The following is a 25,107-nucleotide window of genomic DNA, read 5'->3' as shown; positions in this document are numbered from 1 at the left end:
CCAGAGCAGGTCTCCAGGAGAGGGAAGAAGCAGCCAGGGCCCTCTCTCCTAGGGACTGAGCTATGTTGGGCACCTTCTGGGACTGTGAGAGGACAGAATGCCACCCCAGCCAGAGCTGCACCTTGCTTTCCCAAGTCCTTTAGGGACCCTCTCTCCACCCATCATTTGCATTTGATTTGCTTGTGGCACAAAAGCTGGAAAATCCCCCCTGGAGCTTGCACAGCACCCAGTGGCAGACAGGGTGCCTTGCCCTTTCTCTAGACCAAGGCTCTGTGCAGCCTGGGACCCAGCCTCCTGCCTGGAGGTGGCAGCTGCGGTGAGGGGTGAGGGTGACAGCAGTTGACTCGGAGGCAGAGCAAAACAAGATACTTTCACGTGTGACTCACACCCGAGGACCAGAGCAAAATTACAGTGTGAAAACCAGAGCTGGCTGAGTCGGGGTGGGGGGGAGGAAAGTGGGGGGAACCCCCTCCAACTCAAGCTACTTCACTCCACTAAAACACCCTGGCCAGGGCCCATCACTCTAGAACCTTCCAAGACAGCACCTACCTCCTGTCTTCTGTGATGAGCAGGCACTGTGTGGCCCTGCCACCCCAGACCTGTCCCTTGGAGTCTCAGAAGGCGCACCCAAGCAAAGAGCCAGGAGCTTCACGCCAAGGACAGGGCCCGAGAGGACAAACTGCTGACTTCAGGCCCCGGGGACTGTGCCCCGCTCCTGTTTTTCCTCAGCCTGGCTTCCTCCACCTAATCCATCCCATGAGCCGTGCCATATGTTTCCAATGAAGTCCTAGCTTGCCCAGGACCACCAGAGCTGGCTTCTCCAGCCTGCAAGCAATAACACCTGAAGAAAGCATGCACCCCAGGGTGGCAGACTGCACCCAAAGCCCTGGCAAAGACTGTTGTCAGCTCCTGGCACACCCTTGAGTTTCCTGCCATCTCCTCAGCTCTACCCCCAACAGCAACAGTCTGGCTTCCAAGACTACTTTTCCCAGTCCTCACTGCAACCCTGAGCACTTCCTCCCTCTGAGCCCCTTAGCTCCCTCACCTGGAAAACGAAGCTGTTAATTATGCACCCAAGATTGAGGTGAAGCATAAACGAGATAAGAAGTCTACCGTGCAGGGGCGGCTCAGCACACCTTGGTTTGCCTTGCTGCCGCGTTTCTTTTCGGTTACGCACATGTTCTGCTAACTCTGCCGTCTGTTTGCCGGGTTTCGTGGCTATTACCGTGTTACTGGAAGCAAGAGTAACGTGGTGCATCATCCTTCACTCTGGGAGGTAGTGAAGCACCTCCAGAGTGGGAAACTGAGGCCCAGGGATGGGCTCCCAAACCAGACTCCCTGGGTCCCAAATTCCATCTCCAAAATGTAGAAGCTGTGTAACCATGGATGTGAAAATCTGTGTCCTTCAAGTCTGCTGACGTGAAAGTGACTGGTACCTCCTGCCTAAAGCATGGGAAATTCTTTTTGTTTGTTTGTTTTGTTTTGTTGGTTTTTTGAGACAGGCTGGAACTCGCTCTTGTAGACCAGGCTGGCCTCGAACTCACAAAAATCCACCTGTCTCTGTCTCCCGAGTCCTAGGATTAAAGGCGTGCACCACCACCACCGTCTGGCTAAGAATAGGAAATTCTTGATTTTGAAGAATGTGGTCATGGTTCTATGATCATGCAAGAACAAAAATTATTACATTATTTGTGTGTGTGTGTGTGGCACACGCACACGTGTGTGGAACCAAAGGACAACTGACAGAAGTTGGTTCTCTCCCTCCACCAGGGACCAAAGCCAAGTCATCAAGTTTGGCACTAAGCACCTTTATCAGTTGAGCCATCTCGATGGCCCAAGAAAATATCTATATTCTTAAACCAGGCAACATGGCTGTGGTACCAGCACTCAAGAGGTGGAGGTAGGAAGGTCAGAAGTTCAAGGTCATGCTCAGTCACACTGCCAGTTCAAAGCCAGCATGGTTTAGACAAGTCCCTGTTTCAAAAAAGTAAAAACAAAATAAAATATTTAGGGATTTATAGTTCATGGATTAAGTGTGAAATGACCTAGCCAGAGGTAGTGGCACACACCTGGCAATCCCACCTGGCAATCCCAGCACTTGGTTAGCGTAGGCAGAAAGATCAGGAAGTCAAGGCTATCTTTAGGTACGCTGTGAATTTGAGGCCAGCCTCGGCTACGTGAGACCCTATCTCTAAACACCAGAATCAGAGTCCCTTCCTGAGAGCTGCACAGAGATTTCACTGGATGTCACAGGTTGTCGGTGTTCAATAAAGTTGGAGTAAACTGTTACTGCCAAGGGTGGCATTATTACCTTACCATCCCGAGAAGCTGAGCCAAAGCTACTCTCGGAGACACCTGGTACCACCCCTCCCTGGGGTCCTTGCCAGCTTGTGTCATAGCTCAGTCATCAAAACTGAAGATGAGGTTAGTGCAGGAAACTTGGGGACAGTTGAGAAGCTGCCGGAGCCCTGACAGAGCCTGTCACGTCTGTTGGACCCTGTGAACACACTGCCACAGCCCCTGATGGCCTGGGTGAGACAGAGTTCCTCAGAGTGCAGAGGTAACCACTATTGGGAAGGGAAGGGGAATGGGTTCTCTTTTGAGGGATACAGCATGCAAAGAGCAGAATTTGCTCCTGACTACTCCAGGCCAGAGTTAGGCCTCTTCCAGAGACAACCGCCAGGGGGCGCCTGCGCACAGCCTCGCTGCTCTCAGCAGACCACTGAATCTCAGCCTCCCTTTGCAGAGACAAGGGGCTGTTGAATGGGCCCCTGGTAAGGCTAGGCCAGGGCAGTGAATGAGTGGATTGCTTGGTAACTCAAGGGCCTCAGCCCCACTCTACCCACAGTTGGAGATTTAATTGAGTTCCACCGACATTTTTTTTTTTTTTTATGTATGTGTGTGCGCCACCCGTGCTCAGGCACCTGTGGAGGACAGGAGTGGACGTCGGGTCCCCTGGAGCAGGAGTTACAGGTGGTTGTGAGCCACCCTCTCTGGCAATGTGGACTCTCGATCTCTGAGGAACAGGAGTTGTCCTTAACTGCTGAGCCTTCTCTCCAGTCCCACCCGTGATTTTTTTGAGTGTCTTGTATCCCGGATGGGCCTCAGACTCCCTAGGTAGCAGGAATGACCTTGAAGCTCTGATCCTCATCCTCCTTCAGTGCCGGGATTACAAGTGTGCATCAACCTTCCAGTCTGTGCGTTAAGAAAAAAGCATTTGTGTCACCCGGAGAGATGACTCAACAGCAAAGAGCCTGGCTGCCCTTTCAGAGGGCCTGGGTTCGATTCCCAGCAACCACAGAGTGGCTCACAAGTGTCTGTATTTCCAAATCCAGCGGACCTAATGACCTAGCCTCTGCCAGCTTTGGCTTGCGTGTGGTACACAGATACACATGTAAGCATGCGCACACATAAATTAAAAAATATTTTTAAAATCATGCTTGGCGTTCAGGGGACAAGTTGCAAGAGTCAGGGTTTTTTTTGTTTTGGTTTGGTTTTGGTTTTTTTGTTTGTTTGTTTGTTTTTCGAGATAGGGTTTCTCTGTGGCTTTGGAGCCTGCCCTGGTACTATCTCTTATAGACCAGGCTGGTCTAGAACTCACAGAGATCCGCCTGCCTCTGCCTGCCGAGTGCTGGGATTAAAGGCGTGCGCTACCACCGCCCGGCAAGAGTCAGTTCTTTCCTCTACCATGTTGAGTTCAGAATAGAACTCAGTTCGTCAGGCTTGGTGGCAAGTGCCTGCCTTTACCCTCTGAACCATCACTCCGTTTCATGCATTTTTAAACAATAATGACATTAAATAGTTTAGGTTTTTGTTTCAAAAGCAATCATGCTTTTTCATGAAACGATACTTGGGGCTTGCTTGTTTTCTACTCAAGACTTTCTTAGAGCTAGGGCATAGTAGCTCATATCTGCAACCCCGGCATTTCGGGGAGGCTGAGGCAGAAGTATGGTCACAAGTTTGAGGTCAACCTGGATGACCCGGTGAGTTTCAGGTCAGTCGGGGCTAGAGCAAGAACCTGTCTTACGATGGTACCTACACTCATGGGCGATGAGGCAGGAGACCGCTCGCTCACTGACTGCCTCAGTTTCCCCTCATGTCCACAGGACCTGCTGTCGTTTCCAAGCCTCTCTTGAGTCCCGCAGGCTTTCTTCGTGGTGTTCAGGGACAGAGGTTAAGAGTGTCCTTGGCCGCCATTCCATATCGTCCCTCACTCCCTGCCCCACCTCACTTCCAATGCTGCCCTGCCTTCCAGACTCTCCCTGATCACACTGGTCCTGGATGTTTGCAATCCCCCCCCCCCCCCGCCCCGTGACATCTGCTTGGCATCTCTCACCACGCCACCCTCTAGCATCCAGTGCCACCCTCTAGCTTCCTGTCCTGTGTATCTGAGCAGCTGTAGTGACAAGCAGGTCCTGTTAACCCTTCCACTGAGTTCTCAACCAGCCTGAGTTGGGCCTGGGGCAACTTTGGGACTTTCTGAGGGTGTAAAGGAAAGGTCTTGTGGGGAACACAGAGGCTCTGTGGGTCGGTCTCACGCAAGATTCTCAGCAACTGAAGGGGCTGAGGGCTTTCCCCTGCAGGCCTGCATCTCTTCCGCAAAGCCAACAACAGGGGAGCAGCCTCTCACCCAGGCAGGAGTCATTTGACACACATGCCAGACACTGCTTTGTAAAGGCAAGACTGGGAAAGATGCCTTGAAACTGGCGCGTGCACACACACGCACACACATACATACACACTCCAGCACAGGGCCCAGCAAAGAGCAGGCAGCATTTCTCTGACTCCAAGACAGAGGCAGGAGTTGGGACTAATCTCTAGGGGTTCCTTACTCCTGGTTCTGCCTTCCCAAAGTCTAACTGTCAAGGTCAGGACGGAGAGCTTCCCACATGCAACCTGGGCCCTGGCTTTTCTGAATCCAAACTAACAGTCAAGACCCAACTCTAGCCTGAGGGTCTGTGGAGTTCTGTAGGGGCAGTTTCAGCCACAGAACCAGTACCACAATGAATCAGGAGTTACAGAGGGGCCCATCTCTCCTTTCTTCTCTGCCATGCATCCAAAGAGCATGGTTGTCTGTAGTCGACAGACTTCGGTACTAGACACTTCCGCAGTAGTGGGAGCAGCCTGAGGTGGGCAGAAACTTGGAGGAGAGTGAGCAAGCGGGTCACTCTCTGGAGAGCTTAGAGCAGGAAGAAAGAGTCCTCGGGCTGGGGCTGGGGCTCAACTGGTAGAGCACTTGCCTGGCCTGCACGGAACCCTGGGTTTGCTCTCCAGGGCCACACAAACAGGATAATATCACCCCAGTGCTTGGGGAACAGAAGCAGGAAGATCTGAAGTTCAAGGTCACCCTCAGCTAAATAAGTGAGTTCCTAGCTAGCCTGGGCTACATGAGACCCTAGCTCAAAACAGTAACCCCCTGGCTCACAAAAGCATTTTCTCCAGAGGCTGTCCTCAGAGCTGGGGATATTGTGGGGTTCCCTCAGCTCGGCTGGGATCAAGGATAGGAATACAGGGGTACAAATGGGGGTTACTTTTAAACCAGGTCCTACTACCTCTGCTCCATAAGAACAAACAAGAAGAGTCAGGGAGAGGACACAGACTCCACGGCCATAAAAAGACAAGCTTGACCCTGAGGGAAATCCCTCTGTCGCTAATAACAGAGCAGGGAACTAAAGCTCAGCGCAGTGACGCTGAGGAAAACCGCAGTGTCAGCAGAGGCCACCAGTGACCCCAGGTAAAGGAGGCACTTCACCGTGAGAGCTGGTGGCGTTCTGAGGACCCAGCCACCATCCTGTTCCACTTGGTTGGCCACTTTTGGGGACAATGGCTTGGACCTGTCCAACCTACATCCCTTGTGAGAACTGGGAAGGACCTGTCCAGTCCTTGTGTCTGGGAGAAGCTTGTCTGGTGAATAAGGGGCCTTGATTTGGGGGTTCTTGTTGCCTCCTAGCATTCCCACATTAGAAAAGGGAGCTGGACGGCTTTGGGTTGCAGAGCTAGAATCAACTTGGAGGCCGAAGACCAGGGTTGAGCTGTGTGACCTTGGGTGACTCACTTCCTTTTCCTGAGCAACAGTTTCCTCGCCTGTGAAATGGACTGAGAGCGCGTGGGGTTGCAGTGAGCAGGAGATAACAGCCAGGAAGGCACTGGTGAACCGAGAAGGGCCGGGCGTGTGTCTGGTGTCATCCATTCCCTGCCAGTGAAGGCATTCAGAACAATAGGAGCAGCCCCAGCTTGGTGCTAAGTAGGGGACCAGGGTTTCCAGCTCTCAGGCCCTGTCCCCCTAGATGGTTTATAGTGGCCCAGTTCCCTCTGCAGGATCACCTACCTCCCAGGGACATACAACCAACCTCTGCTCTGACCTGGGACTGCCCAGCCCAGAAACTCCCTACTTCCTGGCCCTCATCGGGGAGAATTGTAGTTCAGAAGAACTACAATTTATAATCCGGTCTTCAATCAGCAAGCTCTCCAGCCCAAGGAGCTGGCTGGTATATTGTCACCCATTTTCGGGGACACCGCCACTCCTTTGAGAGAAGCTGCCAACCTCAGAGCAGAGCCAACTAGGGTTTTAGGCCTCATTGCTTTCCCTCACTGCCTGACCTTGAGCAAGGCACGTGATTGTGATCTTCATGGATTCAATTTCTCTAATAATGGCCCTCCCACCTTTGGGCTGCTGTGGCGACTGAACAGGATAATTGGTGTGAGGCCCCTTGTATACGCCTGGGTAGGAACTGAGCTGTCCAATTATTTTTTTTTATCTCTTTAATTAGTATGGGACTCTGTTAAAAACAATAACTCTTTTAAAATTTTATTGGCAGGCCGGGCAGTGGCGGTGCACCCTGTAATCCCAGCACTCGGGAGGCAGAGGCAAATGGATCTCCGAGTTGGAGGACAGTCTGGTCTACAGAGTGAGTTCCAGGATGGCCAGGTCTACACAGAGAAACCGAAAAACAAACAAGCGAACAAAAAAATAAACAAAAATTCAAAAAAATTATTTACTTATTCATTTTTTTGTTACTTTTTTTTTTTGAGTGCCTATGTAAAGACCCACATGGGAGGGTCATTTCTCTTTGTCAACCATGTGGGTCCTAGGGATCAAATTCAGGTTGTTAAGCTTAATGGCAGGCACCTCTACCTGCTAAACCAACCCATTAGCTCTTTGTTATTGTTGTTGTTTTCCTCTGTCCTTGCTGTTGTTGTTTTGGGGGTAGCACTCATGCCACAAGAACAGATTTCTTGTGAAATCTGTTTCACAAGAAACACATTGTTTCTCTCCTTCCTTTCTGTGGGCTCTGGGAATCGAACTCAGATCAACAGGCTTGCATAGCAAGCCCCTTACTCAGGAGCCATCTCGCCAGCTGTGATAACTCCTCTAATCACACAAGAACCCTTGTAAAGAGACAGGAAGTGTGACCACAACATCCACAAGCCCAGGGTGCCTTACCCAAGTCGATGGCAAAGCCAAAGTTGAGACCCTGGTTCTCTTCTTCCGTTTCTCATCTATCTCCTTCCCATCCCTGGCTTTAGAACAAACCGAAGTCAATCAAGAGAGACTTTACCCCCACAATCTTTGCTCTTCCTGACTCTAGTAGGGTAGAAGGGTACCGGGGCACCAAGTTTGCAGACTCCAACTCCATAATGGACCAAACTGTCTCTCTCCCAAAGATGCCATTGTCGGTTAAATATCATTGAGATGGATCTATTGTAGGATGCCCCCCCCCAGCAGCCCCAGTCCCCATTTGGAGCCAGTTACCCTACATCTGGTCAGATGCCTGTCCAGGCTCATGGAACCAACGCAGAGCAGAGCTACCTGGAAAATGGAGGAGACTTCCCTCATCCTTGGGAGGACTTGTGGTGTCAAGAGACCTTGGCAGTTTGTGTGCCTGTAAAGACCTGCTTCTGTTCCCACGTCTCTGTGAACCGAGAACTCAGCTAAGCCGGGCTGCCACGGTCCACCAGCTCTGACTGGTTGGTATGCTTCCTCAGGCCCAGATGAAATCTCTCGAGTAATTTCCTCCCATTAGGCCCGTCTGTACCCTCAGGGCCAGCGCTCCTCCAGCCTGCAGACATCAGGAGACTGGACTCTCAGCTTCCAGCAGGCAGAATGTTCTGGATGCTTCTGCTGGCAGCAGAAAGCAGGTTTCCTACCTTTTCACCCTGGTCCCACTCTCCACCCCACTGCAGCTACTCGCCCAGTCGGTGCCTGGTAAGCGCCACTAGGAGCTCACCCCAGCTTAGCCCAGCTGGCTGGGAGCTGCTAATGACCACTGCTTATGGAAGCACCTGCCCTGAACCAGGTACTCTGAACATGTCTCCAGTATGAACTCACCCCATTTCTCAACTCCAACAGACATTCCTTATCCTCACTTAAGAAGGTTCCAGAAGGCCTTGCCCACAATGCACACAAGTCAGAGTTCTGATGGAACTAGTTTTGAGCAGCTCGTTTTGAGGTTTGTTTGGTTTTTGTTTTTGTTGTTTTGATTTTTTTTCGAGACAGGGTTTCTCTGTGAAATATTCCTGGCTGTCCTGGAACTCACTCTATAGATCAGGCTGGCCTCAAACTCACAGAGATCTGCCTGCCTCAGTGTAGAAGGAACAGTGGGCTGCGTTCCTGCCACCTGGCTCCCAGCCACCTGGCTATCTTATGCCCCAAAATAACAACACACAAATTGTATTCATTTAAACACTACCTGGCCCATTAGTTTCAGCCTCTTATTGGCTAATTATCACATCTTGCTTAACCCATTTCTAATAATCTGTGTAGCACCATGAAGTGGTGGCTTACCAGGAAAGATTCAGCATGTCTGACCTGGTAGCTGGCTCCATGGCATCTCTGACCCAGAGAGGAGAGGCATGGTAATTGCCTCACTTCCCTCTTCCTCCCAGCATTCTGTTCTGTCTACTCCACCCACCTAAGGGTTGGCCTATCAAATGGCCAAGGCAGTTTCTTTATTAACCAATGAAATCAACACAAAACAGAAGACCCTCTCACATCACCTCAGCCTCCCAAGTGCTGGGATTAGAGGCACGCAGCACCATAAAATATATACGGTGTGCACACATGTGAGTGCCTGGGGAGGCCAGAAGAGATCACTGAACCTCCATGGAGCTGGAGTTACAGGCAGTTGTAATCTAACTGATCTGGATGCTGGGAATAAAACTCAGGGCACCTCTGCAAGAGTAGCGGGTGCTGCCGGGCGATGGTGGCGCATGCCTTTAATCCCAGCACTCGGGAGGCAGAGGCAGGCCGATCTCTGTGAGTTCGAGACCAGCCTGGTCTACAGAGCTAGTTCCAGGACAGGCTCCAAAGCCGCAGAGAAACCCTGTCTCGAAAAACAAAACAAAACAAAAAAAATAAATAAAAAAGAGTAGCGGGTGCTCTTAACTACTGAGACATCACTCCAACTTTTTTTTCTTTTTGGGACAGGGTTTCATATAGCTCCAGGCTGACCTCAAACTATGTGGTTAAGGATGTCTTTGAACTCCTGATCTTCCTTTTTCCACCTCCCAAATAATAATATGATAGACATAGACATGCACCACTGTGCCCAGTTTATTTAATGCTGGGGACCAGACCCAGGGCTTTCTACAATCCAAAAAAACTCACCCCAGCAACCGAGCTACATCTTAAACCCTTATTTATCTTTAGTTTTCCTTTCTCTTTTGAGACAGGGGCTTGCTCTGTAGTCTATGACTGTCCTGGACTTCCCATATAACCCAGGTTGACCTTAAACTCAAGACCTTCTGACTTTAGACTCTTCTGCACCTGGACTCACAGACCTGCTCCAATATGCCAGGTCGGAATCCAGCTCTTGATCCCCAAGAGGCAAAGTCACAGCAACCGAAGGACAGAAGACTCAGGGATCAAAGCAAGAGCCTGGGATGGCTTGAGTTTCTGCAGCATGGAGGCCAATGGGAGCCCTGAAGGGAAAAAGGACCCCTGTAGACCTGCAAAGGTGGAACAGGGAAAGACCATCAAGCACAAAGACCTCTCAGACACCGTAGCGATACCAACTAACAAATTGAAATGCTACCACAGTATCCCATGGAAACCATGCTGGGCCTTTGTACAACAGCTACGTCCTCTGGTGGAAAGCATTTATTAGTCACAATGTTATCTATGGGTCTATTTACACTCAGAAAAGACTCAGATGGAAAGTCCACTGGAGCCAGTGAGATGGCCCATCCAGTAAAGATGCGTACTCCCTATGCCTGTGATTGGGATTCAACCCTAGAGACTCCAAACATGTAAAGGAAGAGAACCAGCTCCACAGAGTTGTCCTCTGACCTCTGTGTGTCATAGTACAAACACACACCCATACACTAATAATAATAACAATAACAATGAGCTGAATTCCTAGACCCCACATGGTAGAAGGAAAGAACTGACTTATGCAGTCTGTGCACATGTGAATACTAGCACACTGCTCACACAAAACAAATAAGCAAACAATAATAAACAAAATAAGCAAACAAACTAACCAAACAACCACAGAAGCCACTGAGATGGCGCAGTGGGTAGAAGTGCTTATCCTGCATGCTTGGTGACCTGAGTTTGAATCCTTGGAACACATGTGAAAAAGACAGATGTTTGGCACACATCTTTAATCCCAGCACTCCTATGATGAAGCAGAGACAGGAGAACAAGTCAAAACCTACAGCCAGGCAGTGGTGGCGTCTGCCTTTAATCCCAGCCCTCCGGAGGCAGGGACAGGCAGATCTCTGTGAGTTTGAAGCCAGCCTGGTCTACAGAGTGAGTTCCAGGACAGCCAGGACTGTTTCACAGAGAATCACTGCTTTAAACCAACTCCCCTCGCCCTCCCCCTCCCCCAAAACCAATCAAACTCCAAGGCTAACCATCTTGGTATTACAGCACAACACCAGAAATGACAAATTCTGCCTCAAAAGCAAAGTGGAAGTAGACAATCAAGTGATGGAAAAATTGTCCTATGGTCTCATGACATGGCTCCCCTCCTGATTAAAAAAAAAATACTATAAGAATAGTGATCTAGGGTGGTGGGCTGGCTAGCTTTACAACAACTTGACACAAGCTAGATTTCTCTGAAGGAGGGAGTCTTTGTTGAGAATATGCCTCCATAAGATCTGGCTGTAATTAGTGATTGATGAGAGACCCATCCAGCCCATTGCAGGTGGGGCCATCCCTGGGCTGGTGATCTTTGAGTTCTATTAACAAATCAGGCTGAGCAAGCCATAATGAGCAAGCCCCTGCTCCAGCTCCTGTCTCCAGAATCCAGCCCTGCTTGAGTTCTGTCCCCAATTCCCGCAACAATGGAAACAAACCCTTTCCTCCCCAACTAGCTTCCCTCATGGTGCTTCAGCACAGCAACGGAAACCCTAGCTGGGACTGGTGGAAACCCAGTAGCGTTGATAGAGTGCTTGCCCAGCCAGCGTGAAGTCCCGGGTTCACTCCCAGCACCACATAAATGGGGGAGTTTAGGTCTGTAACTCCAGTATTCAGAAAGAGTGGGAGCCGAAGGCCATTCTTGGGTACCTAGCCAAAAGATAGAAGAAGAATAAAAACCGTAAGCCGGAATGGCAGTTCACGCCTACTGTCCCAGCCTTTGCGGGGCTGGGGTGGGAAGAATTCAAGTTTCTGGCCAGCCTGGACTTTATTGTAAGTTCCAAGCCAGTGTGGGTTAGATAGGCGAGTACTATCCATACCAGACAGACAGACAGACTGACAAATATCTAATGATTCCTCTTGCTTCGTGAGGCATGCCTACTTCAGGAGGCCTGGGCAGCCCAAACCAGTGTCAATATGAGTACATCTCTCTTGAAGTTGCAGGCAGCTCCCACATCCAGGCAGGGGCTTGGCACACATTATAATGCTCCTTGACTTTCAGCTGTGGGTTCATAGCTGTGAACCCCTCATTTGGATCCCTGAAACCATGGAAGGGGTACCTGCAGTTTCTGGATAATTTTAGGCCCAGAGAACACAAAGGAATTACTTGGATTTGCTCAACAAGTCCCTGGTAGATTGGGGATCCTGGGTGGCCAGTACACACAGCAAATACTCCAGGCTTACCTTGCTGTCTCTGACCCAGCCCATTCCTTCTGGCGAGTAAATTCAAGGCCCATTTATTAGGAATCCAGTATGGGATTTGGCCTGCGGGAAATAGTGCTACAGGCCTGCTGAACCTGTGGAACAGATTTCTTAATTCCCCATCTTAGGCACAGTTCTTTTGGATTTCATCAGGACAAATTACATAGCTAAAAGAGTTTTATTATTTAGGGTTTTTGTTTGTTTGTTTTTTAACAGGGTCTCACTGTATATCCCTGGCTGGCCAGGGACTTGCTATGGAGACTAAGCCTAAGCTGGCCTCGAACTCACAGAGATCTACCCTGCCTACCTCCTGAGTGCTGAGTACCCACCATGCCCAGCCATTATGAAGTTTTTTGTTTGTTTGGGTTTTGCTTTGTTTTGGTTTTATTTTTGTTTGTTTGTTTGTTTGTTTTTCAAGACAGGGTTTCTCTGTAGCTTTGGGGCCTGTCCTAGAACTAGCTCTTATAGACCAGGCTGGCCTCAAACTCCCAGAGATCTGCCTGCCTCTACCTCCTGAGTGCTGGGATTAAATACGTGCACCACCACTGCCTGGTTGCAGTTTATATTTTTATAGTAGTTCTTGGTATTGCATAAAACCACCACTATCTGCTCTCCTCCCCTTCTGTGGCAGGACCCAAGGCCTCGCCACAGTCATGCTGGACAAGCGCTCTCTCATTCAGCTGTACCCCCAGCCATCCCACCTGCTTTTTGAGTTTTTTAAAGAGAGGGTCTTGCTAGGTTTCCTACCCTGGACTTGGACTCACCATGTAGCTCACCCTGGTCCTGAACTAGCCACCTTCCTGCCTCAACCTCCCAAGTGCAGGGCTTATAGCATGGTCTAGCAAGCCAACTTTTTTCCTTATAACTGTCTTATTGTTGTTGTTGTTGTTGTTATTATTTATTTTGAGACAAGATCTCATGTATTCCTAGCCGATCTCCAACTAGCTATTTAGTCAGAGATGATTCAAAGGACCTAAACATAAAAACCCACATACGACTTAGCACTTATATATGTATGGGTGTTTTGCCTGCATGTATGTCTGTACCATGCTCATGTTGGTGCCTGCAGAGGCCCCGAGAGAGTGTCAGATATCCTGAAATTGGTGTTACAGATAGTTGTGAGCTACTGAGAACCAAACTGGGATCTTCTAAAATAGCAGACAGTGCTTTTTTTTGTTGTGTTTGTTGGTTTGGTTTGGTTTTTCGAGACAGGGTTTCTCTGTGTAGCCCTGGCTCTCCTGGAACTCACTCTGTAGAACGGGCTAGCCTCGAACTCAGAGATCTGTCTGCCTCTGCCTCTCAAGTGCTAAGATTAAAGGTGTACACAACCTCTGCCCAGCACAGCCAATGCTTTTAACCAGCTCTCATATTTTAAAAAACACGTGTGTGTGTGTGTGTGTGTGTGTGTGTGTGTGTGTGTGTGTGTATGAGTGTAGACCAGAGGACAACCTCAGAGGTCATTCTCAGGAGCCATCAGCCTCCTTAAATACAGGGTATCTCATTGGCCTGGAGCTCACCAATTGAACTAGAATGGCTGACTAGGAATCCTCAGCTTGTGTGGTGCTGTGGACTAAACCCAGAGTTTGAGGCCTGATTGGCAAGCCCTCTACCAACCGAGTTATATCCCAGCCCTCATCCTTCTATATGAAAGAAAAACTGGCTCCCTACCACTTCTTGCTCCATTTCTAGACAGCCACATCATGCCACTGTATCACTGCTGTTGTGTGTGCTATACATCCCCCTTACACACACACACACACACACACCCTTACATCACATCCCCCCTTACACAGACACAGACACACACACACACACCCTTACATCACATCCCCCCCCCCCCTTACACAGACACACAGACACGCAACTTCCAGAGAGTTTCTAGGAACAGACCTGAGTCTGCCCCAGGAACTATGTTCAGCTCTGCCTAGAGAGAAGTTCGCCCATGGGGACGGTCTTTCCAGGAGCCTGCAACTACCCTGCAGGCAGCTCCTGGCAAGTCCCAACAGGATGGCAAGCGGGCTGGCAGGCAGGAAGAGGGCTGCTCTCTGCTTGCTCCTGAGTCTCTCTCCCTGTTGTAATTTACTCAATCCATCTGGGGCTCCTTTGAGCCATTTTCTGGAAATGCCACATTTCAAGGATCCCCCTGTTAGAAAAGGTCAGAGAGTTCATGAGGGCCTTTCATGTTAAAGGAACTTGAAAGGAAAGGAGAGGAAATGTATATTTTCAGCCTTAGCTATGATTAAGTGGGCTCAGGCCATGAGAACAGTCAGATGATTTACATGGCATTACATGAAGAGCCAATTAGCCTAACAACTTCCGAAAAATATCGAGCTCACGAGCACCCATTTATTAGAGCCTTGGAATGTGCCAGGCTTTGTGCGGAGCTCTTTACTAGGAGACAGTGATTCACCCAGCCACATGCTAGCATGAGGGAGAGACAGGCCCAGATTGACACCGGTTCCACCCACGGGGGTGCTGAGGCTCTGAGAAGGCCAGTGATGGGTCCCATGAGTTACAAACTCTGGAACTTCGTTTCTCCAGCTGCCGAGACTGAAGGGGTCCTTTGACTCCAGCCTCTGAGGCCCAGCAAGCTCACCTGGTTCATTTGCATAAAGATGAAGTCCCTTTTACAGTCACCACCCATGGCTTGGCCACAGAAAACTTGAATCTCTCCCAGAGTTAATCTGGTCCTCCAACCCTGTGGGAACTTCCAGGAGAGTCTCCACCAAAGGACTCGGCCACCGAAATGCATCTCTTTGACATAGGGTCCAGAATGGCCATGAGCTTCTGATGCCTCTGCATATACCTGCTGAGTCCTAGAACCAGAGACATGAGCCACCACCTTCAGTTTATGTGAGATCCAGCCCAGTGCTTCACACATGCTGGGCAGACATCCTACCAGCTGAGCCACATCCCTAGCCCTCTAGCCCTTCCAATGAAGTAAGAATCCCCTCAAAATCAGGCCCTTCTATTAGCAATAGTAGGTTCTTCAGCATCTTGTTTGTCAATGCCACTCACAAATCAGATGTTCTTTCCCAGTACTCGGGAGGCAGAGGCAGAGGCAGGCAGATTTCTGTGAGTTCGAGGCCAACCTGGACTGCAAAAGATGTTCCAGGACAGCCAGGACTATACAGAGAAACCCTGTCTCGAGGGGAAAAGAAAGTTCCTCTGAGATCCAACCGGGATCTAAGTGTGGTAGGCAGTTAGTTAGGTGTGGGTTCCGGGGTCTGACAGCCGGGAGCTGGAAGCTCAGCTTGGCACCCCTCGTTTTGAAGCTATGACACCTTGGGTGACTCACACAACCTCTCTGAGCTTTAGTTTCCTCCTTAGGAAAATGGGGACAATTGCCGCCGTGTCACAGGGTCCGATGATGATTAAATGAGGTGATCTGTGTGAAGCTCCTGCGGATTTGCTGGTGCAATCACCTAGGATATGAAGTCATCTGACAGGTGATGATCAGAGAATCAGTGCTGTCTGGGCAAGGGGCTCCTGCTGGGAGATACCTGCCTATTTATTTATTTATTTGCTTCAGACAGACTCTCACTGTGTAGCCCTGGCTGGGTTAGCTTTCCACATCCAGATGAATTTCACCGCCCCCACCTCACCCACCCCGAAGCCGTGCTAACTGCTCCAGGTCTCTTGATCCCACTGCGCCTGCACCCCTGCCCACCATCTTGTGTGAGGGCACAGCAGCGGCTCTTCAGCAAGCCTTTCGACTGAGCTCAGTGTGGATGTGGAGGCGGAGACTCAACCCTTCCGCCCCTGTCCTCCCCCTCCTTACACTCCAAGTCCCCCTCCTCGGCCACCCCCTCACTGCTCATCCCGACGGGGTGGGGCTGGGAGCCAGGATCCCCCAGGGCAATGGTTCCCAGGCCTGGGGGCTTTCACAGCTCCATAAAGTCATCCAAAGACACTTGAGGGTGAGAGAGTGAGCAAATCAAGAAAAGTATATTTTCTTTTGCCAAATAAGGGTATATAAAAAAATTCCCTTTCGCTGCCGGTTGAGGATAGGCTCCTGAGCCAATAAAGAGAACGGCCTTGCTCTTTGATAAAAGGGCAACACCAAACTGGAAAAAAAATTACTCTGAGAGAGGCGTGGGAATCACACCTCCTCTTCCCTGACTTTTCTTAGTGGCTAGTGAGAAATTCGACCCTTAATGGCCTGTGTCAGTTGGGACATCAGGGTCTGCCAAGTAGCATGGAAGCAACTTTGGCCAGAACTGGAGTCTCCCATAAACACAGGAGAACCCACAGAGCCGTGGCTTAAGGTGATCTCAATTTCTGTGCAACTTTCTTATAGAGGTGCACACCCCAAAACCAGCCCTCAGAGCTGAGGTTGAAGAAGCCTCGCCCTGGGACCTTTCCTCTCCTGTAGCTTTCCGTTGGAGCCCCTGCCCTGCCCCCAATCTAGAGAGGATGGGGTCTAAGTCAGCAGCAAGCTGGCACCTGCGGGAAGAAGACTCGAGAGGCGCCAAGGGCGGGGTCTGCACCGCATCTCGATTGCCAAGCTGAGCACTAATGGCCAAGCGCCCCAGCTCTGGGGAGGGGGTAAAATGGGCATCCCGGCCGGGATCTGGAGGACCCAGAAGTCCCGCTGGCAGGGCGCTGATAGGATCTGAGCGCTGAGAAGCAAGGCTCTGTCTCTTTGATCCTTGGCCAGGCAGGCTGGGCCTGGACCGGGAGGGGCGGTGCGGCTGTCTTCCGGCCGCCTTTGCGCCGCTGCCAGGGGTCCTGTGGGGCCCGGAGCCGGAGAGGCGGTTAGTGTCCTCCTCCACAAATTGCCCTCTGTTCCAACTGCTCTCGCCAGAGGTAGAAGGGTCCACACTGACTCCAACACCGAAACGTGCTTGGGGCGGAGGTGTGTGAGTCTCCAGTTTACTGCTTCGCTTTCCAAAGGGTCTAGTGTCTTGCAGAAGCAGTGGCCGCTTAAGGCCACCCGTGTCCTGGAGATTCGCGTGGACAAGGCCCTGAGTGCCAAGGAGATGCTTCTGAAGACGCGGCCCTAATTAGCCTCAGGGTCAACGGGTTCTGGGATGCCACTTCCCGGATTGAGCTGCTGCCCATAGAGCCCATGACCGACTCGCTCGGCCCACGTGGCCACCGGAAGTCTCAGTTCCTAGGCAGCAGGTTCTAGGCGTCGAACTTAGTTGGGAAAGTCTTAGCGGGTTGGTGAGTGGCTGGAGAGCCGGCGTGAGTGGCTACGGTCCTTCCTCGTCCTCTGAGTCTCGGAGCCGCCATGTCATAGATTTTCAGTGTTTGACTTGCACATGTAACACATGTAACCAGCGCTCAATAAACGTGAGGTGCGAATGCTTGTGCCAATGTTGGCGGGAGGTCTGGAATAAAATCCTCGGTCGGCTCAGGGATGGTGAAAGAGGCAGGTGTGTGTGTGTGTGTGTGTGTGTGTATTTGGGTCCATTCTCAGCAGACCGGAGAAGCCCAGGCAGAGGGGTGTGTGTGTCTCTGGGTCCATCCTGCACCAGCCCGGACCCCTAGGAAGCCTCCAGATCAGGCACAGCATGCCGTTCACACCATGGTTCCAAGCCACCTACACATCCCACGGGTCTAAGGCGCCGCATTCTTCGCAGCGGGAGGAGAAACTTGGGCGCAAGTTGTGGCTGTCTGGTAGGTAAGGAAGCGAAGTCTTACGGTTTCGCGACGGACTTCAGGCTGGGAATAGCTCGAGGAGAGCGAGCCCTTTAAGACTATGCCCAGTAGGCCTGTCCCAGTCTCTCCAGGGAGAGGAGAGGCGGGGCCTGGCGCGTTAGCCCCTCCCACCACCTCGGCCCCGCCCCGGCGCCCGCCCCGCCCCCGGCTCTCAGCCCGCGGCGCCTTTGATGTTCCGACCCGCCAGCTCCCGAAGCCGCTGTGCCCCGCGCCCACTGGCCGCTCAGGCGGAGTCAGCGCGCGCTCCGCCCGCCGCGCTCCGGGCTCGGAGCTCCGCACCCTGGGCTCGCCGCCTCCGCGCCCCGCGCCCCGCACCCGGCGCCCCGGCGGGCGCAACGCACCATGCCGCAGCTGGACTCGGGCGGGGGCGGTGCGGGTGCTGGCGACGACCTCGGCGCGCCCGACGAGCTGTTGGCCTTCCAAGACGAAGGCGAGGAACAGGACGACAAGAGCCGCGACAGCGCCGCGGGCCCCGAGCGGGACCTGGCCGAGCTCAAGTCCTCACTGGTGAATGAGTCCGAGGGCGCGGCCGCAGGCGCCGGGGTCCCGGGTCCCGGCGTCCGGGTGCACGGAGAGGCCGAGGGAGCCCCCGAGGTGAGCCCGGCCCGCTCCTCCCCAAAGGGCCTCGTCCTGGGTTGGGATCGAGCGGACCCGCCCCCCCCCCCCGCGCCCGCGGCTCTCGTGGGTCCCATCCCCGGACCCCCTCGTGTCTCCTCCGCCCCTCACGACCCCTCTGCTTTGCTCTGCAGGCCCTGGGACGAGAGCACACTTCGCAGAGACTTTTCCCTGACAAACTTGCAGAGTCCCTAGAGGACGGTGAGCTCTGCGCGGCTCGGGAAGGCGCTAGAACCCGGGGTGGGGGAGTGGGGGGCGGGTTTCCCGGGCGCCGCTGAGCTAGAGTCACTTCCGGTGCCCTGACCTTTATAGGAGTAAACAGACCCCCGCCATCCCCGCCTCCCCTCCAGCCCAGGTGACTGACTAATCCTTCGCCTTGAGGAGCCAGCCTTGGCTAAGGTTCCCAGACGGGAGGGTGGGGTGAAGAGTCAAGTCCCGGCCTCTAAGTGGAGGCCTGGACTCTGGGTCTTTCCCCAAAACTTGGCATTGCGGATATTCTCACCCGTTCGTCGGTCCCCGTTCCCTATCAAGTCACGAACTTGAAGGGGACCCCTTGGCAGTTTTTTTGTTTTTCTCTTGATCAGACAGCTTTCAGCCCTTAGGAGCAGCTGGCTGGGCTGGTGTCTGACCCAGCTGTGGTTTTTCCAGGCCTGAAGGCCCCGGAGTGTGCCAGCGGCATGTACAAAGAGACTGTCTACTCTGCCTTCAATCTGCTCATGCACTACCCACCGGCCTCCGGAGCAGGGCAGCACCCCCAGTCTCAACCCCCGCTGGTAAGTGACCCCAGCAGTCAGGCCCGGTAATGGACTGGCTACTTTCTTGCCTATGCAGATGAAGCTTGGATAAAAAAAGGGACTTCTGCCCAGACTAAGAATTCCTAGATGCCCTTTTCCAGCTCACACTCCGTGGAGTCTGACCCAAAAGGAGAACTCTGGAGTGCCTGGGCTCCGCGCTTCTCACATACTGTTGGCTTTTGCCCTTCCAGCTTGCCCATGCAGGTGCCTTTGTTGGACCTTGCTGGGGCCGGGGGTCGGGGTCTTTCTGAAAACTGTTTTGAGCTGAGCCGGTTTGCTTCCCTAGCGTGATGTGCATGCTCTGAACAGGAGCTTTGCGGTTTCGCTATCTCCAGAGAAGCAAGGGAGCTCTGGTAAGAAGCATGGGTAGAAGACCTCATCTTTTCCGGTTCCTACTAGTGCCTCAGGAGCTACCTTCACCTTTCCACCGTGTCCTCACTGACAATACATAAAAGCCCTTGCTGGGGACCCTTGCCACGCAGCAGAATGTGTTTTGAGCAGGCTGGCCTGGCCTCACACACACCAGGAAGGGTTTAATAAATGTGCTACAAATCAGGGGTGTTGGTTGGGGGTCAGCTGCATGCATTAATGTCAGGCTTTGTGATGTGTTTGTGCTCATCGTGAGCCAGACCGCTGGCCCTTTGCTGCAGGTAGGAGCGTGAGGAACTGCTTCTGAGCTGGGGAGCAGCAAAACACCACTTGTGAGAAGGTCCTAGTAGGATTCTGGACTATCCTGAGTTGGGGATTAGGGGTACGGGAAGCATGGAGGTCTGTTGGGTATAGCCGTAGCCCAGGGCAGGTTGGGGCCCTAGGCTAGAAGCTCTGCTGGCAAGTGGCAGGATCCATGCAGAAGACAGGAAACTAAGCATGGTGGTTCTGAGAGCAGCTTCCTACTGAAGCTAGTGGGCAGTGAGAGGGTAGATGGAGGCTGTTCTCCAGGAATAAGCTTTGGCTAAGAGTCCCTGCTAGGAGGGTGGGGTGGGGGAGTCTGGGCCACTTAGAGGGAAATCTGGACATGGACTCTTATTCTTTACCTGTAAGCTGTGTGGGTCGGGTGTGTGGCCTGCCTTTCTGCTCTGGGGTGACTTGGGGTATATGAGGTGCTTCTCTTGTATGTGAAGAGGTGGCTGGCTCCCGACTCTGCCACTTGCTCTAGTGACTAGTTCCTTGTGCAAGCAATGTTTAACAAAGATAACCTTGTAAAATCCCCTAATGGGTGTAAAGCCATTGATCTGGGGGCCAGTTGATATAACCTACCAGTTTGAAATCACTGGCAAGCATTTGGGCTGGGACTAGGCTCACTGTGGTATCCATGACTAGACAAAAGGCAGCGCCCCCAGGACTTGCCTGGCAGGGTCGGTGTTCAGGACTGCCCAGCAACACAGGGAGAAGGCAGTGTGATTTGGGGGTTCACTCACAGACTGAGCCAGAGACAGGAGATGCCTTGAACTGCCAGCAATAGGCGGAGGGGGCTATTCAGCCTAAGGGTGAGGGTGGATGTAGAGAAGTTCACGAGCAGACCTGTGGGTTCCCACTGTCAGGACCAGTAGCACTACCTGACTTAGGGATGTATGGATTTTGCTTTGGAGTCCTTCTCAAGCTGCAGCAGATGGACAGCTGTGTGTCCCTGTCCGGTCGTGTCCCCCCCCCCCCCCCCCCCCCCCCCCCCCCCCCCCCCCCCCCCCCCCCCCCCCCCCCCCCGCCGCGCCTTCCTTCTCAGCCACTGTCTTCACCACTGCCTCCTGGTAACATGGGAAGGGGAGGACAGGCTCTGGTACTGATTTTCTTGGCCATGGCATCGGCTGCTGAGCAGGACAAAAAAGACAGAAGCAGGGGCTTGTGTTGGAGGGATGCTGGATTAGGGCAATAGAGGTGCATGCGTGTAAAGAGACTATCTTTTGTTGTGTGTGTGTGTGTGTAATGTATCCGAGGACATGCACTCTCAGGCTAACTCCGTGAAGTCTGTTCTCTACACTTTGACATGGGTTCTAAGGCCGGGACTCAGATCATCAGGCCTACACAAGTGTTTTTAGCTGCTAAGCCATCTCTCTGGCCCCGCGAGAACCCCGATAGAACACAGCAAATAAAAGTTAGGAAAAAGTAAAAGTAGCTTGCAACCCGTGAAGAACTGTGTGGGTGTTTCGAGCAGAGCAAGGTTTTACAAAGCAGAGTTGGTCATCCCATGGTTTGGGAGCACGTTTGTCACCTGACTTCAAGGCTCACTTGTGTGGTGTGGGAAAGACGCCCTCATTCTCTTAGCAGGTAAGGAGTGCCTTGCAGGGGCCCCGGGGCAGGGAGTCTTTTGCTAAAGCTGATCTTTTCCCACACTCCTATGTAGGAAGACAGCCGGTAAGCTGCTCATGCCTGCCGACTGGCCTTGCACAAGGGCCTTCTCTCTCTCTCTCTCACCGCCCAGCCTTTCCTGAGGGCATGCAGGAGATCAGTGGTTATATTGAGATGCCCAAGACCAATGAGTAGGCCTCCCTGGGTATCGGGGAAAGCCTGCTCCAGGGACCTTCTCCGTCCACGTGGCTACCACATCGGAGGCTTCTAAACAGGCCAGCTTGAGCCTGGCCCAGAGCAGTGAGCCAGCTGCTGTGGAACGCAGACTCTCACCCCCTGCCCAAATAGCTTCTTTGGTGTTTTGGCTTCTTTTACACCTTCTCTAGGTTGACTCCTCAACCGGTGCTGGTGGGCATCTCCTGTCGGCTTGCAGGCAGTTAGCAGTCTAGACCAATAGTCGGGGATTATGGGGTTTTTGTCTGTTTCTACATGCATGTATGTGTGTGTGTGTGTACTCACGCATGCTGGTGCATGTGTGTTGGAGTCAGAGAACTTGGGAGAGTTGTTTTCTCCTTCCATGTGGGTTCCAGGGATCAAACCGAAGCTGTGTCGGGCTTGGCAACAGGCTTTGGCTTGGTTTTTATCTTGGGTCCTCTGATTTGAGACTCAGAACAGAGTTGGGGTAAGGAGAGCAGGGAGCAAGCCGATGCGCTAGACTGGGCTCTGGGGGTAGGTGCTGGGCTGAGTAATGTGTCGTGCCTTAGGGAAACTCAGGCAAATGGCTTTGTGTGATGGTGCCATCCCAAACAGGGCAGAGGCAACATGAATCTTTGGCCTTTCCAATGGGCTCTTGTTGGAGCCTATGACCTGGAATGGCAAAATCCAGAACAGTTAGACAGGAGAGCTTGGTGGTTGCCAGGGGTTGCAGGCAGTTGAGGATGGGGTGGGGGGTGACTGCTAGTGGCTGTGGGGTTTCTTTGGGGGGAGATAAAGATGACAGAGTGAGATCATGATGACGGCTGCACAGGCCTCCATAGCTACTAAAGCCACAGAACTGGTTGCTTTAAAGTGGTAAGTTTTACAGTATGTGAGTTACATCTTGTTTTTTAAGGCTGAGGGTTTTGTCCATGGCAAAGGCCACAGTTCCCTGTCCCTCGTCTCCCTGCAGCTCTCTGGTTACTTATATAGGTGCTCCTCTGGAGGGCCTAACCGCTGGTCCTGTTTGGGAGACACAGGACTCCTCCTTGGGTCCCTGGGCTCCGCTGTGTTCCCGGGTTGAGGTCCAGGCTACGGTGAACCCTTGGCGGAGCAGAAGTGAGAGGTTAAGCAGGACTCTTGGGAGCCAAGGAGGGAGGAGGTACTGCCAGCTTGTGTCCTCCCTGTCAGAGCTGGGTAAGAAGGAGTGCCATCAGCCTTCTCCACAGAGGGGTTTGCTGCAAGCCTTATGGTGACTAGGTACCAGTCTAGGTCACAGTGAAGCTTGTTAGGGGGAGTTAGGTGGGCTGTGGCGCCAGGATGCCACATGACCATAAACAGGATTGTCCTCGGGAATGCCCAGCTATTTCAGAAGGTCCGGCTATGGCTGTGAGGGGTTCCAGTGAGCAGCCTTGTAAGCCACTGCTTATTCAACAAGACTACAGGGAAGGGCCCTCCAGACAGCTGTGTGGCCCAGGGATGCGTCTCCAGATACCTCTCAGACCTCCCTATTCTTTACTTTGTCAGGCCGCCCACCTAGTATCCACCCTGTTACTTCTTCCCGATGGCAGCAGATGCCTCCTCCAGTGTCCCCTTGCCTCCCCATCCGCCCCTGACCCATACCTTAACCAGTAACCACATAGCAGTGAAAGGGTTCCTTAGGAACCTGGGTCAGCTCCCATCTCTTGTCTCCTTGAACCTCCTAGGGCTTCCACTGCTTGCGGAGGAAAGTCTATACCACTGCAGCCTGAGTGCCGAGGCTCCCCATCACCCCATCACCCTCCCCCAGTAGCCAGCCCCATGTCCTTGTGGGGCCCATGCCTAGAGATCCCCCTTACCTCCAACTTTCGCACTTGTGCCCCCAGCTCGCTGTCTCTTCTCTAGCTCTTCGCGCGGGTACCACCTTCTCGTGCCTCATTCAGGGCTTACTTCAGCTGTCTCCTCCAGGAGCCTCTGACTAGTCGGGATCAGGGCCTTGGCTACCTGGCAGCTCCTCAGACCAAGGCAGTGGGCACTGCTTTCCAGAGCACTGCTGTATCCGTCTGTTGATGTCACCTGTTTTACCATCTGAAAGTGGACTAGCAAGCACCCTTCTAGAAGCAGAGTGAAGATTTACAACTTCGCCAGACAGGTGCCAGGGCATTTGGGGGCAGGCATTGACTGTGGTTGACAGTAGCTCTCCTGGGCCCAGGAGTGGTTCACGGGCCTTCACATAGCTTCCCATCTTCCCATCTAAAGGACCATGCTTCCTCTTCAGACTAGAGAGGTCTGAACCCTGAAGGTATAGGACTCAGGCTCCTATGTGGCACCTGCCCAGCCTTATGGGTTATTGGGTGGGATGCGCCATTCCTGAAAGTCAGTCCCCCCCCCCCCCCGCACACCAACACCACAAAGGTTTAGTGCATACAAAGCCCTCAGTCAGAATGTGAGGAAATCAGGTTTGTAAGGAAAAGGGAGCAGAGATTTCCCGTCTTTGGCTGCTGAGCCATTCGCAGGTCTTTTCCTGGCCCTGCACACAGAGGCTCCCGTTTGGAGGGCTCTGTGGACGTGTAGCCCCAGGCAGTGCCCATATGGCTTCCAGTTCTTTACCTCAGCATCTGTTTGGATGATGTTCTTAAAGCACAATATCCAGACTAATTCTGGGACCAGAAAGTAGTGGAGCCCAGGTCACTCGCTGTAGGTTTGTGACTGCTCCCCAGCTGACACAAAGCCTGAGCACCCCTGGACTGAAGTGACATTTTTGTCTTCATTGCTTTGCACTCAGTGGGTGGGCAGTGGAACTTGAAGTTCCCAGGAACTGCATTTCTTTGAAGCCGGGGGGGGGGGGGGGGGGGGGGGGGGGGGGGGGGGGGGGGGGGGGGGGGGGGGGGGGGGGGGGGGGGGGGGGGGGGGCTGTGAAGGATTGGTGTAGCGTTTGGACTGTTTGCTGCCTCTCTCTGTCCCCAAGCTGGGAATCTCTGAGGGTGGCTCACACCTTGTTGCTGTTGTCAGGGTCAGGAAACGTGCCATGCCATACAGATCCTGCCCTGCTACAGCTGCAGGGCTGCTTCTGAAGTCCCCTGGGAGGGTAGGGTGAGCTGGCTCACTGGGGCAGATGGACTATATCCTCAGGCTGAGGCCATCACCAAGCCCTGATAGGGTTGGTTGCTGGGACCAGTAGGATCCAGTGTTCTGCCCCAGCTCTGCCTGGTTCTGTGGTTGCTCTGAGCTGTGGGTTGGGGTGCAGTCACAGGCGGGTGGGGTGGAGGGTGCACTCGATAGAACCCACAGTCCTCCCCTGCCCCCGAAAGCAGCGAGGTTGAGTGCTAGGGGTGCCAGTTTGAAGTCCTATAACTGAGGTTAGATCAGGTCATAGTGGGCCAAGAGCGGGGGCAGGTAAGCCACAGTCCCTCTGAACCTCCTCAGACTGCTGTGGTCCCAGAGCCATGGAGTCACACCCCCTCACACCTTGTGACTGGTGTTTCCTGCCACTGTGTACAAACAAAGCTC

The 25,107-nt window shown here is 52.7% G+C and overlaps 1 protein-coding gene across 7 annotated transcripts in view; it reads left to right on the top strand.

Annotated features, from left to right (window-relative positions):
• The first annotated feature begins 17,889 nt into the window (after nt 1-17,889).
• Nucleotides 17,890-25,107, top strand: part of Tcf7 (transcription factor 7) — a 28,330-nt gene continuing 21,112 nt past the window's right edge. For 2 of the 7 annotated variants that reach the window (XM_050157791.1, XM_050157789.1), the window contains exons 1-3: nt 17,890-18,325; nt 18,481-18,547; nt 18,995-19,119. In XM_050157791.1, the coding sequence (XP_050013748.1) occupies nt 18,074-18,325; nt 18,481-18,547; nt 18,995-19,119 (444 nt within the window). In that variant the 5' untranslated portion in view covers nt 17,890-18,073. The remainder of the gene's footprint in view (nt 18,326-18,480; nt 18,548-18,994; nt 19,120-25,107) is intronic. The other 5 variants (XM_050157796.1, XM_050157790.1, XM_050157794.1 and 2 more) reach the window with 4 other exon arrangements.

Source organism: Alexandromys fortis, unplaced genomic scaffold (assembly GCF_014885135.2).
Source record: "Alexandromys fortis isolate MF-2015 unplaced genomic scaffold, M_Fortis_MF-2015_v1.1 scaffold_103, whole genome shotgun sequence".
NCBI lineage: Eukaryota > Metazoa > Chordata > Mammalia > Rodentia > Cricetidae > Alexandromys > Alexandromys fortis.
Note: the sequence above shows the minus strand (reverse complement) of the source record. Positions and strands in the feature narration are given on the sequence as shown.